This window comes from Heteronotia binoei, chromosome 5 (assembly GCF_032191835.1).
Source record: "Heteronotia binoei isolate CCM8104 ecotype False Entrance Well chromosome 5, APGP_CSIRO_Hbin_v1, whole genome shotgun sequence".
Lineage (NCBI taxonomy): Eukaryota > Metazoa > Chordata > Lepidosauria > Squamata > Gekkonidae > Heteronotia > Heteronotia binoei.
In genome coordinates, this window is record NC_083227.1 from 58,061,293 (window position 1) to 58,076,062 (window position 14,770).

At 40.7% G+C, this 14,770-nt stretch overlaps 1 protein-coding gene across 1 annotated transcript in view; it reads right to left on the reverse strand.

Annotated features, from left to right (window-relative positions):
• Window positions 1-5,431: 5,431 nt before the first annotated feature.
• Window positions 5,432-14,770, reverse strand: part of MDFIC2 (MyoD family inhibitor domain containing 2) — a 151,207-nt gene continuing 141,868 nt past the window's right edge. The window contains exon 7 of the mRNA XM_060238798.1: window positions 5,432-5,817. Within this exon, the coding sequence (XP_060094781.1) occupies window positions 5,558-5,817 (260 nt within the window). The 3' untranslated portion in view covers window positions 5,432-5,557. The remainder of the gene's footprint in view (window positions 5,818-14,770) is intronic.

Below are 14,770 nucleotides of genomic sequence, written 5' to 3' on the forward strand. Positions count from 1 at the left end.
TCCTATGATACCAGAGCTGGAGGAAGAACCAGTTTCTCTGATATCCAGGCTTCTGCGGCATGAGAAAAGCTCAGCCAAGGGCTAGAAGGTATCGAAGGCTGGATAATGTATATAGCTCAGTTTTCCTCCTGTTTCATTGTTTTAAAATTCCGGCGTCTTTCTTGGTGAATTATAATTTTTTGGAGGGTTTTTTAAAAAAATTGCTTAAAGGTATAGCATTGTAAGTGCCATAAAGCAGCCATTACATTGTGTGTTTTGGGGGCGGGGCAATGAAGTTGGGAGACTGATCTGGAGAAGTATAATAGTTCTCTACATACTTCTTTAAACTAAGCAATGTTGTATAATACTGAGTATTTCCTTAATAAATTAATATTCACTCAGTTGTAATATAAAATCTGGGAGCTGGACTAGGATTTAGGATGATAGAAGCTGGACTAGGATATGGGAGACCCACGTTCAAATTCCTACTCTGTCATGGAAGCTGATTGGCTGATCTTAGGTTAGTCAGCCACACAAAATCAGCCTAACCTACCTCACAAGATTGTTGTGAGAATAAAATGGAGGAGACAAGAATGATGTAAGTCGCTTTGGGTCCCCACTGGAAAGAAAAGTGGGGGTATAAATGAAGTAAATTTAATAAATTAACAGATTTACTGTGAATTGAAATCCAGTACTCTTGTTAAGAATATACATAGCAGTACAGGTATATAATGTGTCTATACCAATTCATATGCCCCAGAGATAGATGGTGATAATTGACTGAAATAGAGATGAACAAGGAAGTTTACTGTAAGAAGAACAAATGTTTACTTACACTAAATAGAAATGCATTCAGCCACAACAGTATAAATTCTGCACATGACAAAGCATGTGTTTTTAAAGTATAAAACAAAAATTACAGCTGTCTTCCTCCACCTTTGTTAACAATACTGTGCTTCCTCTAAAGTGGATATGTTACTTTAACTGCACAGTTTTATCATATTTATATTGGACGTAAATCCTTTCATTTCTCATCTGTGATGTGCTAATGGAATCCTTTTTATACAGTTGATCTAATAATATCTACTGCTCTCTCTCTCTCCTTCCATTATTTCTGTTTCTAAGTGGAAAAGTGCACAGCAAAGAAGAGGGAAAATTCATTGTGAATATCTCTCTATTGATGCTGATGGAAATTTTTCTTGTTTGCTTATACAATTCCATCGCTTTGAGTACTGTGATCACTTTAAATGATTCAGTGTTTGAAGATGAGGAAATGTTGTCTTGCCAAAGCATCTATTAACCCTCTCCCCAACTTCTCCTTATATAGCTTTTGTAGTATCCCTTTTTCAAATGTGGGCATTTCTGGTGCTTCAGAGAGATTATTGAGGAGGGGAACAGCAAAATTTTAGGATAAAAGATTTTCTTTGGAGATTCAAAAGTAAATAGCAGAGGTACAAGGACAAGAAGGTCACTGTCATTTTCAAAAACGAGTAATCTTCCAAATTCCAGTGCCCAAAGCACCAAGTTCTGTGCGAAAGCAGTTGGATGGAAATCACAGATTTTCCTGGAATTTGTTAAGTAGTATTCAGAATTTCAATTTATTTTGCTGAAGCAGGACCCTCCAATTCACCTTGAGTTTCATTTGATCAATTTTTTGCTAGCCAAAATGAAATTCATGCAGGGCTTTTTTTGAGCAGGAACGCACAGGAATGCAGTTCCGGCTGGCTTGGTGTAAGGGGAGGTATGGATATATGCAAATTAGTCCCTTCTGATATGTAAATTAGTCCCTATGTAAACAAACAAAGCCCTGAATTCATGTATATTTCTACAGCAACTTCTACAGAGCAACACTTCCTTCAATTCCTCCTGAACAACCTCCTCCATCTTGCCTTGAATATTTCTCCAGGTGAAATCAAGAAAGAGGTTCTGGCCATTAAATGGATGTGAACTTTCTAAAGCACCAGCAGGCATTCATCACATGATGATTACTTTCCACAGTTACTTTCCTTATGAAGAAAGACTGATGAATTGGAGGGGGGGCATGGTAGAGGTTTTTAAAGCAATGTAAGGTAAGGAGAATATAAAATTTTTCCGCCATAGTAGTAGGACTCAGGACCAACTAGACATGATGGCATTCGTGATTAGACTCATAGACACCACCATCATTTTAAAGTGATTTTAAAATGTTATGAGGGCCTGGCCTGACTAGGTCTGCTGTGTGGCAGTCTGAGGCATGCTTGTTCCTCCTTGCACGTTTTCAAGTACTAAAACAGCTGCATTCCCATGGTCCTTTCGGCACTTGAAAAGGCTTGGAGGGCGACCAGAATGCCTCAGCCCACTACTTCAGGCCTTCACACTATTTGAAATTGCTTTAATTAAAGGACAAGCAAAAATAAATAGTTTATCATGCTATGCATGTTAACTTATGGAATTCACTGCCACAAGGTGCTTATTTTGATGTTTATTTTAAATTCATATCCCACATCTCCCTAATAGGGTTGCCAATCCCCAGGTGGGGGCAGGGGATCCCCCAGTTTAGAGGCCCCTCCCCCACTTCAGGGTCATCAGAAAGCGGGGGGAGGGGAGGGAAATGTCTGCTGGGAACTCTTATTCCCTATTATTATTCCCTATTAAGATTTATTCCCATAGAAAATAATGGAGAATTGATCCGCAGGTATCTGGGGCTCTGGGGGAGCTGTTTTTTGAGGTAGAGGCACCAAATTTTCAGTACAGCATCTAGTGCCTCTCCCCAAAATATCCCCCAAGTTTCAAAACGATTGGACCAGGGGGTCTAATTCTATGAGCCCCAAAAGAAGGTGCCCCTATCTTTCATTATTTCCTGTGGAAGGAAGATGTGTGGTCCCTTTCAATGTGATGGCCAGAACTCCCTTTGGAGTTCAATTATGCTTGTCACAGCCTTGATCTTGGCTCCACCCCTAATGTCTCCTGGCTCCACCCCCAAAGTCCCCAGATATTTCTTAAATTGGACTTGGCAACCCTACTCCCTAATCAGGATGCAGAACAGTTTACCACTGCATTCTTTCCACCACTGAAAACTGTAGAGACTGACACAAACACTGAATGAAACACACTTTCCAAAGCCAAACACACTTCCCAAAAATCCCAAATAGCAAATTGAACCCAAGGACAACAATTTAAAAACACAATTTATTATTTTTTTCTTTAAAGAAGAGAGAATAGGAACTGTTTCATCTAGCAAATAAATACAGTTAATTTCACCACCACCCTGCCCCAACTAAATTAGCAAAGACGTATGGGGGGAAGCTGTATGGGACATCTTTCATGCATTTATTTAAATCCCAGCTGGAATGCTTAGGCTTTTTAGTGCATAGATCTTTAAAGTGTATGAAAAGGAAGAATAGTAGTCTGCCAAAATATTTCACAATCAGCATCATTTACTTTTTAAAATTTTTACAATGCAATCCTCAGCAATGTTACACCTTTCTAAGTCCACTGAAGTTATTGGGACATAGGAAATACACTATAAAATATATCTGGCATACTAGTGTGTACATCTGGAATCATTTTTTGTGTCTGGAGATAAAACTTGCCCATGGGTTTCTTACCCAGAGGTTTCAAACCAATGCTGCTCCATTAATCCTCCCTTTCTGCTCGTCTAAGTGCAGCAGCTTCCACTTCCAAAAGAAGGCTATTCCATTCTGCACCAAGTTTCTGTACTTAGCTGAGCGAATGGGTGGATCCAGTCCCCTGCTCAGAGAAGTTTAGTCCTGTGTAATATTCTTTTTCCTGAAGGAGAGCTTGAAGACAGGAGTGTCTTAGCTGAGAACTGGCTTTGTCTGAAGGCAGATTTGCACCGGAAGTGGAAGGCGTGGGACGAAACAGCAGGCAAGTCCCATGTCCATCTGATCTCAGGACTCAAACATGATAACATATGACAGGAGTTGTGTTGGGGGAGTTGGTCTCAAGAGGGCTAAACGGGGAGAAAAGGGATTTCAGCCTTCCTTCCTATGCCATTGTTCTGAGTGGAAACAGCCACTCAGTTTGCCCTGTTGTGGGGCTTCATATGTACTGGGGTCATATGACTGAGAACATGTGAAGGGGCTCAAGCAACTCTCCTGAGAGCAACAGAGCTTTTGAAGGTGAATTCTCTGATCATGCGTATTTCAAGTCGGATTGGGGGACCCTTGGCTGGACTTGCATCACACAAATAGTGTAGTTTGACCCCACTGTGGGCTGCTAACTCCAACCTTGATTTGACCCAGGTTTTGCCATTTGTTGAAATCTTGTGAAACTTACATAGCAATTGAGAGATTTGGAGATTCTGTTTTAAGAAAGCCAGATACATAAATTCTAAACAACTGTATCTGTATTTCTCTTTTGCCTAGCATGCGTTATTGCACACTATTTTAGCATCTGAATGTATCTGTCTTTGTTGTGAATAAAATGTTCACTTAAAAAATAATAATTTTTCCAGACTGAATACTGTCATTTTTAACAATAAAAAGGAATTATTCATGCATTTCTGCAAATTTATGTTGTTTCCCGAGAGTATAACAGCTTGTATCCTCCTGTTTTTATGTGATCAAACAAATGAGTTGATTCTCTCCTTTTCAAATTGTGCTTTCGTTTTCTGTTAAAGTCAGTTCTCACAAAGAAGCAAAAATCATGCCTAACTGGTTATTGCATAAGGAAAGGATCAGATGGAAAAGTGCTGTTGACTTCCAGGGCCTTGCAAAAGCAGCACATGCTCTTTAAATTCACTTGAGGGTTTTTTTTAATGACCAATTTGCTGTACATATGACTACAATGGTTTTTAATTCATTTAATTTTCTTTTTGACCTGAACCAAGCATATGTGTGTGTTTTAAGAGACTATATAAATAAATGTTTAATTATAAAAGTATATATCTTCATCCATTATTAATAACCAACTGTGTGTATCCATTAGGAAGATAAACTGACTATGGTCCTAAAAGCAACAACAGAATTTCATCTGTACATATGGATTTAGGGGGGAAAAACTTGCTGAGTAAGATTTTCAAAGGTACAGGAAATAAATTGAATTCCATTGCATATGAACAGAAGAACTGCTGTCTTGGGCTGAAGTCCCATAACACAACAGCTAGAGAGAAAGTCTGTAGAAACTCACAAAGAGGACATGATGCCAACTGCCTTACCTTGTAACAGATTTCCAGAGGGAATTGTCTCTGAATATGAAGCTTCACTAGCTATTATGACTCAGTAACTTAAAAAAACCCCTCTATGTATGGTCTTTTATCATATTTTGTGCATTTTACAGCCACTCTAGAATTCTATACACAGAATTCTCTCATGTTTGTATATCCTCCCTCAGCAGGGATAGCAACTATGAAATTCTACAAACCCCCCCCCCCCCCCCAGAATTTTCTTTGTGATGCTATACAGAAAGTTCAAGATTTATAATCTAAGGCTGTTACACAGCTCTGGCTGGCAAATATGATCTCTTTAGGAATTGTATTGTATTGTATTTGTTTCTTGTTTCAATGGATATATTCATCGGGGAGTTATGCCAGTTTCAGCAAAGAAGGTTCATGGGAATTCCGTTAGTTGTTTCAACATTAGTGATAGCAGACTTGAGAGATCTCCAGAGCTAGTTCCAGACACTCACTGGTTTCATGACAAGATTCCAGGATGCTGCAATCTATGTCACAGTCACAGCTGCAGTCACCGTTGCTGTGGTCATCACTTGAGGTTTGGTGATATCTATGGGAAGGGCAGCATACTTGCATCAACCAGTTTTCACAGACATCAGGCAACATGAACAGAAAGTCCCAAAACTGGCAGAACAAACAAGCCAGGATGAGTGTGGCACATTCATCTATTTTCAAAAAGAGAAAAGAAAGGAGTGAGTTTCCCAGAATATATTTAAGAACAGTGCTATTTATCCAATTAGTAAACATATAGCATTACACACATCATGTGTGGAATGGGATACCTTATATTGAATCAGAACATGGGTCCATCAAGGGCAATATTGTAAGAACATAAGAGATCATATCAATATTCCATCTAGTCCAGCATCTCACACAGTGGCCAACCAGTTCCTCTGGATTGCCAACTGCAGAGCATAGAGGCTGAGACCTTCCCTTGATATTGCCTCCTGGCTCTGGGATTCAGAGGCTTTGTTGTTGTTCAGTCGTGCAGTCGAGTCCAACTCTTTGCGACCCCATGGACCAAGTCATGCCAGGCCCTCCTGTCTTCCACCATCCTCCAAAGACAGGCAGGCTTAGTGCCTCTGAATATGAAGGTTCCCCTCAGTCACCATGTCTAGTAGCCATTGATAGACATATCCTGGCTGTTTTATTCACAAAACCTTTCCTAATAATCCCTAATCGAGTTTGTCTTCTTCACCGCTGCAGCACACTGGGCTGACACTTTCTTTGAGATATCTACCACAATCTGAAGATCTCTTTATCTCTCAGGAAGTTCAGATCCCATTAGCCTATACTTGATTTGGGATTTTTTTTCTCCCAATGTGAATCACCTTACACTTGCCAACAGTTGCACTGCAGATCTGGACTGTGCTTCTATTTTCCTTCAAGCTTGCAGGTAGTTTGCCAGAATGTAGCCAAAGGCAAACCCTTTGAGATGAGCCAAAGGTGTCTTGGCTCTTGGCTATTAGCCCTGGCTCAAAACTTGTGGTCTTGAGTGACTAGCTCAGAAGTAGGAGTTCCAACTGCACATTTTTTGTTGTTGTTTGTCTAAATTATATATGTGTTTCCTTGGCTCCTCAGCTGGAAGAAAAGAAGGATGGAAATATTTAAATAAATACATGAAGTGAAGAGATTTGATCTGATTCTGAAGTGAGCTAATGCAAATTAGCAAAGAGAATTGTGCTTATTTCTGAAAATGCAATACAAGGGAGGAAGAATTAGGCTTTAATCTCCTGGAAGGTTTTTGTGGACAAAAGTTTTCTTGCAAAGAGCACCTTTATCACCTCCCCTCTCCTTCAGTGGTCTGAAATCCCCCCAAGCCTGTTCCTGGGGGTTCCCTGTTCCCCAGGAAGATTTTGTATGGGGGTATTTCAAGGTGCTGCAGGACAAGAAAAGTGAGAAAATTGTACTCTGAAAGTGCAAATCCCTCTGCCCCGAGAAAACCTCCTGGGGATCTAAGCTGTCGTTTCTTCTGAGGACCCTGAAGAACAGAAACTTAAAAAAAAATGAATTGTAGACTTTTGAGGAATGAAAAACTGGTTCACAACTTGCTCTGGTAGGTTTACAAATATGAATAAAAACTGGCCAGGCAGGTTTTCTATTCTAGCTCAGCTTCTACCATTCATAGCTGTGTAAGCCACAGAAATTCAGGAGAAACTCTTCATGCATATGCAGCAATGAAAAACAATGTTTTATTTGCTGAATAACTGCCTGTTACACTGCTGTTATTGGTATAAGACCCTTTGTGGGAAGGGGGAACCCCTGTTGGCATCAATAACAAGAAGCTCTTCTTAAGCTCAGCATTGTAGTTTTTAGGTGTTATATGCCAGTGCTCAAACAAAATTTTCCTGGAAGCTCTGTTTAGATCCCAACTTGTGATTCTTTTAATCTGCTAAAAAACATTTCCATGATTTTGCATACTAATTCACTGCCCACTCTCTCTATGACTGCTTTCCATTTCATCCTATTGTCTGATGAAGTGTGCTTCTAGCACATGAAAGCTTACATTCTGAATAAAGGTCTTAAAGGTACTACTTGACTCCTGCTTTGTTCCAGATCACTGAGTATTATCGACTCTCACTCAGAGGAGAGAATCCACACAGTGTGGCTAGCCTGTCAAGGCTGCTGTTAAGCTTTCTCCTCTCCACCCCCAAAAGTGCTTAACCATACAATCTCTCTTCAGACTTGGCACTTCACTCACATGCTTGTAAATTTTAAATTATGAGAAAAAATATGAGAGAAAAAAAGGGGAACTAAATAATCCATACTGGGAAGAACCAGCCATGCCAAGAAGTAATGAGTAGTGCATAATTGCCTTACAATATTCCAGGTGCCTTGGCAGTCACTCATTAGATGAAGTATTTATAACTTGTCCCATGCGTCTTTATTAATATGCTGTTGTACTCACGGAAGATGAAGTTTTGAGGCATACTGCTCCTCTCGTTGCTGCAGATTTTCAAAAAAAATATATCTTTCTCATACAGGAACTCATCCTGGAACCTCAAATGGCCACTTTCTACAAAATGTCTGGCACACATCGGCCCATTTTGCTTCTGCATTCTCTTGAGTTCCTTTGGTAGCAGCAGCTCTACAACACTGACCAGCTTTGACCATTGAACTGTTCAGAAAACTTGGTTCCTCGCATTTGAAATTTTCGTTCATCTCCCTTTCCTTATTCTTACTTATTTTAGGCTTATAAACTAATGCTGCAAGTTTTTTTTTTTTTTTAAAGTCCACATTCCAGAAGAAAACTCCATTTTCAAATGTATATAATTCTGAAATGAAGAACCAACCAATCTGTTCCTGTTTTATAGTCAAGACCAAGAGTGCTCTGGATCACAGTAAAATCTCTGACTGGTTTGCCTACTCGGGGCAAGGTTTGACTCAAAACAACATACATGGGTTAACTTGAATGAGCTATACAGAGACCAAATCTAATGGATTTCCATCGCTATAACTAATTATGCTGTCCTGACTCTTTCCCCCATTGCAAAATCTGCATAATAGGACCAAACACAAAGGGGAGAGAATCTTCTGCATATCTGGAAGAATTCAGGTATGGCTTTTGAAATTAACCTTCCCAAGGGAAAAAGCCCCAACTAAACTACTTTGGCACTTTGACCCCACAGTAGAGCAAAAAGCAAACCTGATAGCTTTCTCAGTTATGGCATTAGCTACTAAGAAAAAAAATCAGGCCTCAAGAATAACTCCCTTCAGAAATGCAAAGGAGAGTCAAATTTGGAAATGGGCTCGAAAATAACCCTCACTGAAAACATCTAAAACCCGCAAAAATGTAAATGCTGTCAAATTGACCCCACCATTTAAAAAGCAGATAATACAGTTGGGAATCTATAGAACTGTTTATTTTAAAGAAAGCAATCATTGTAACCTTCAATACATACACCCCAAATATGTAAAGCTGAAAAGGTGACTCAGAGGTTTGGAAAATTTGAAGGTGAATAGTTCAGTGCATGGGTGGCTATGGATCACCTAAAGTAACTTCCCCCTGTAAAAATTCAGATGGACACATCAGAGGTTTGATGGACAAAGGGAACCAATCAGCTCAGTGGACTGGTGGCTGGGGTCATCTAGAGCAGTGGCTCCCAACTTTTTTGGCACCAAGGACCGGTTTTGTGGAAGACAAATTTTCCATTGACCGGTGGGGGAGTGGCACTGCGATTTTTGCCACCCTAGACTGCCCCCCTGCTTGTGCCAAACCCCTGCGCCTCATGGGGGTCTTTAATGGGATAGGGAGACTGGGGCTGTTTCTTCTGTCTCCCCACTAGGGGGCCAGGCAGCAGAAGACCAACCTGCCTCCACCTCTCATTTAAACATCTACAAATGAAGGATAGGCTAAGGTCACCAACCTGGGAGGACGAAAGAGGTGGTGTGGCTTTGCTCCAATGCTGCCTCCCTAAGGGGAGCAGCTTCAGAGTGAGACTGCGCTGCCTCTTTCCTCCGCCTGAATCCCAGATGGGCAGGGGTGATGTGGCACCTCTGCCCCTCCATGGCCCGGTTGCTAGCAGGCCGTGGACCAGTACCGGGCCACGGACCAGTGGTTGGGGGCCCCTGATCAAGAGTGCTCCCCCCCATATGTAAAGTTGAGAAGATCACTTCAAGGTTTTCAAAATTTGAAGGACAAAGGGAATAAAACAGAAAACAGACAAAGGGAATAGCTCAGAAAACAGGAGGCCAGGGGTCATCTAGAGTTCCAGGCTTCATGGCTCCTTCAAGTCTGGAAAATGTGAGGTTCAGAGGATGCCTTCAAACATGTCCAGGCTTAGCCTACTATGGGATAGAATGACTCCATTTCCAAAAGTGCAGCACAGTTCAATTTGAGCTTTTCCATGAAGCTGTGGGCATGAGGCAAGCTTTGACAGAACACAAACATAGGGCTTTTATCTGCTCCTACTATATACTCAACAATTCTTGCTGCAGAATGCTTTCCATTGGGGTCATTGCACCCCCAATTCCAAAAGTGGTGTAAAACCACAAAGCCAAAAAAAAGTATCTAGATATAAAATATGAGATTTTTTGTTTTGTTTTCACTGCTTGCTCCACCTTTCAAAAAATGGAGATAATAGGTGCTGGTCCATCTATAACAGAGGTGTCAAACTCATTCGACACCCCTAATCTATATAAACATGGGAACAGTGCTAAAATCATCCCCCCCCCAGTGCTAAAATCATTCCCCCCCCTCCCAGTATTTGTTGGCATAAATGAAACCCCCAGTGACTATTATGCATAGTGCTTTCATTTTCAAGCCAAGTCTATTGGGGGCCAGATTGACCCCATTTCCCTTTTCATGAAACTCAAAATTAAAAAAAGAAAGGCAGTGGGGAGGGGAGAGAGGGACTTCAGGGCACTACAGTTCACCAAGGAGAAGGCTTAACAGGAGGTTGGTGCCTGTAGAAAGCTTTAAATGGGTAAACCATTTTTTCCCATGACTCCAGGGTGACCCCCTCCTCGATTGCTTGAGAGGGTTAACCAAAGGGGGCAAACTCTAAAAATGGCTTTATGAGCATGTCATTTTTACCACATCCCTTCCCATTTTGATTAATCGGCACAATCATATTTTCCTGCATTCCTGGAGAGTCCTTCAAGTAGAAAGAGATTTCTGCTTTGCATGTTCATGGCCCACTTTTTCTGCTCCCCCCCCTTTACTGTTTAGTACTGATATAGTTGCAATTTTACCCAATGTTCCCTTCCCCCACTACCAACTTAAAAAATGGGATCTATACCTGATCACCTATCACCTGATGCACCAGGTTTCTGGTAAAGATACTGATGCTGGCTTAAAACTTGGTATCCCAGGTCTAAATATACAGTATTAAATGTTCTCTTTCTTTCTAATTTACAAATGCTTTTAATAAGCAAATAGAAAGGAAGCAGGTTATCCACATGTTTAGGTTGCTGTAGAGCTTTGACTGAAGAAAAAAAGTCAGTGTGAACTGATTGTACCAATAGAGTGATATTGGAAGTGCAACGACACTGACAAAAACACAAAAGGTGGCTGCAGTCTAGAAAATGCTTGAGCAACAGAAGTTTTTCTTGATCTGGCTTGAAAGGAAAATCCCTGGGATCCCCACGGGGTAAGAAACAGCCCAGATGACCATACATTTTATATAAGCAAATGCAGCGCACATCAGATGGTTTTTAATTACTTAACACACTGAGTCAATGTTAGCTTGCATCATTCATTTTACTGTTGGCTGAATTAGTGGAGCCTTTTCCAGATATCATGTTTGGAGATATCCAAATCATGCATACTGGGAGAATATGCTACCCACAATCCTCTCTGTATGCATGGCCACCATTTTATCTGAATAAGATTTCATGCATGTTTTCAGCTTCATTGCATGCTACCTGCATGATGTCAGATGAAAAAGTGACCATGCATATTGGGAGAATTGCAGGTAGCATGCACTCTCATCTTGCACAGTTATAACATCTGAGAGCAATGCTGATTCTGTGAATTAGACAGATCATGAGAAGGAGGGCAGGAAGGGTTGCATCAGTGCTTAGTTCTTGTGGCCCTTTCTTACACACTCAGGGAAATGCTGATTGCCACGTTGGGGTCAGTCAGCAGTTTTTCTCCAGGCCAGATTAGCAAGGGATCCTGGAGGTCTTTGCTGACTTCTGAACATGGAGCAGGGCTCATTGGGGATGTATGTGTGGGGGGGGAGGTATTTGTGAATTTCCTACAGTGTGCAGGGGGTTGGACTAGATGAACCTGGAGATCCCTTCCAACTCTGTTGTATGAATCTACCTGGAAAAGGCTATGGAGCTAATATGCCACAGTGTTCAACCAGTTGATAAATTGGTTAACTGTGTTATCCTCACAAGGAAGAGAAGCATGTTACTTTACATCTATTCCCAATCTGTAAACTGAATAAGCAAATAATTCATAAAATCCTCACCACCAGCTTGCAGGATGATACCATAACTCCTTTACCAAGAAATGATGCACATGCTATGGTGAGTTACTACTTGACAACTTGTCATCTGTCACCCTTTGATGTGCATTTATGTATAGAAGTCACATCATATTTCACAAAGCTCTCTTAACAGGGCCGACAAAATGAGACAAGGAGTTCATCCCTAGATACTTTCAAACACTCACGCAAACGCTTCCTTAAACACCCCAAATGTTACATTAAAATGTAGTTTTACAGCATCAGGTAATAATACTAGGAGGCACAGCATTGAATTAATTTCTATTAGTAAGCTATCACCCATAATATTATCAATTTTAATAGTTATCTAAATTTGTCAGGGATCTATTTAAGTTCAGACAAGCACAAGTAACTTCCAAGTCAGTCCGGGAGAATGAAAATGACTAGATTTGGGAGATACTTAGTAAATTCATGCTTATATTTTTTTCTGAGTAAATGAACTGAAATAATTATCAAATTGAAACATTTTATAAGGTGACACTGCTGCATTTAATTGTATGAAATTTACAGTGTAGAAAATGTAATCATTTTATCCAGTAGTCCATGGTGTAATTAAGGCTCTTCTCTTTTAGGTACCATATATTTATGAAATATCCCCCTTTTCTCCCTTTTGCACTGAGATATAAAGGATATCAAATTTGAAATTACTCATCAATTAGAGATCTTTTCAGTTCTCTCTTGAAACATAAGATCTGTTTCCTTAATAATATGCACAGTCTTCAGCTTATTAACCTCGTTGGCATCTGCATAATTTTAATCAGAGAATGGATATTGCTCTTAAGGCTCCCCCCCCCCCATTATTCTGGGGAAAGGACCACACAAAAAAGCTCAACATTTCACTAATAAAGTAATGTTTCAGTGCATAGACTATGCTGTACCGTAAAGATGCTTTTAAATCCCCATCACAGCACACACCACAAAACTGTGCTAATGAAAATTACCCCTTTTGCAAAATCTGCATGTGTGAGCATTGCCCCCTCCCACCCGTTTTAAGACAGCAATGTATATAAATAATAGATATTAGCAATTAAACATTCATTTCTATGCATTCATTTATATATTTGAAAATAAAATAGCCATAAACTGCAGCAATGCAGCTGCAGCGCTTCTATTTTCCTAGCTTGTTCACTAAGAAAGAGAGAAGCGTTACTGCATTTATCTCAATAAGAACAATGACCTCACCTTGCCCATCGGTAGATTAATTATTGCAAAAGAATCAGGTTTAATAATGTTGCTAGGCTGACTTCACTCAACAGTTCCATGCTCTTGGTGGCTTCTGGTTGTCAAGCCAGTCTTGATTTACACTGCCAAATCTCCTAAAACAGGACCTGATCCAAATATACCATATTTATGTCAGATTTTCCACTGATGTTTCTGGGCTGATGCTAATAGAGCCATTTTTGGAAAGACAGCTATGTTTGTCCTTCCATTTGTGTCATTCATTATGCTACACTGCTAGCTTCAATGAAATATGCTGTTTGGATTTTGCTGTTACATCCAGATTTAGCTTTCTCTCGGCTTCTGCCTGCGCTGCAATTCTGCAGAATTTAGAAAATATTTTTGACCTCAGCATAACGACTGCATGTCCCCCATGTTTCATTCAAGCCAAACATGGGCTACAATCCTATATATATTTTCCTGGAGGGAAGCTGCATGGGATAAAATAGGGCTTATTTCTGAGTAAATATGCATTGAATTGCACTGTCAGCAGGGAGGGACTGTGGCTCAGTGGCAGGGTTTCTGCTTGGCATGCAGAAGGTCCCAAGTTCAATCCCCAGCATCTCCAGTTACAAGGGCCAGGCAGTGGGTGATATGAAAGACCTCCATCTTAGACACTGAGTAGACACTGCCAGTCTGAGTAGACAATACTTACCTTGATGGGTCAATGGACTGCTTCAGTATAAGACAGTCTCTTTGTGTGCGTGTGCGTGCGTGTGTGCATACCACCTGGTGAATTTCCTCTGAAATTATTTCTACTCACAGACTTACAGCTACTTAAAGCTAGAGCATTTGCAGCTGTCCTTTGTCATGAGCAATCAAGTGCATTATACAATGCCTGGAGCAAGTGTTCTATTACATATATGGAGTGCATGCATGGAAGATCTGTCTGCTCATTTGATGGAGAAAAAACATTTCTAACCGCTTGTGTGTATGAACTATGAAGTCACAATGAATGCCATTGGTGGGAAAGAGTTCAGGAGCCCAACACTACCTAAGAATCATCTTTTTAAAATTCTAATCTGTAAATACATATATCTGTGTAAGAGAGAATGGTGTAGCAGTTAGAGTTATGGGCTAGGATAGGGAAGACCCAAGTTTGAATCCTTACTCTGCTGTAGGGCTGCCAAGCCCCCAGTCTGTGCAGGGAATCCCCCACCTGGGAGGTTCCCAGCCCACTGGCCCAATGTGGAGGTGGGTCTGGCGTGATGTGATGTCATCAAAATGGCGACGCATACGCAGGCCGCTCTAGGCATTTCCGGGGAAACTCTATTGTTTTCCCGGACGCTCTAGCCACTTTGGAGGTAAAATTCTATGGTACAATAGGTACCATAGAGTTTCAGCCTCCCAAATGGCTAGAGCATCTGAGAAAACCATAGAGTTTTCCCAGAAACGCCTAGAGCGGCCCACATGCGCGCTGCCATTTTGATGATGTCACTTCCAG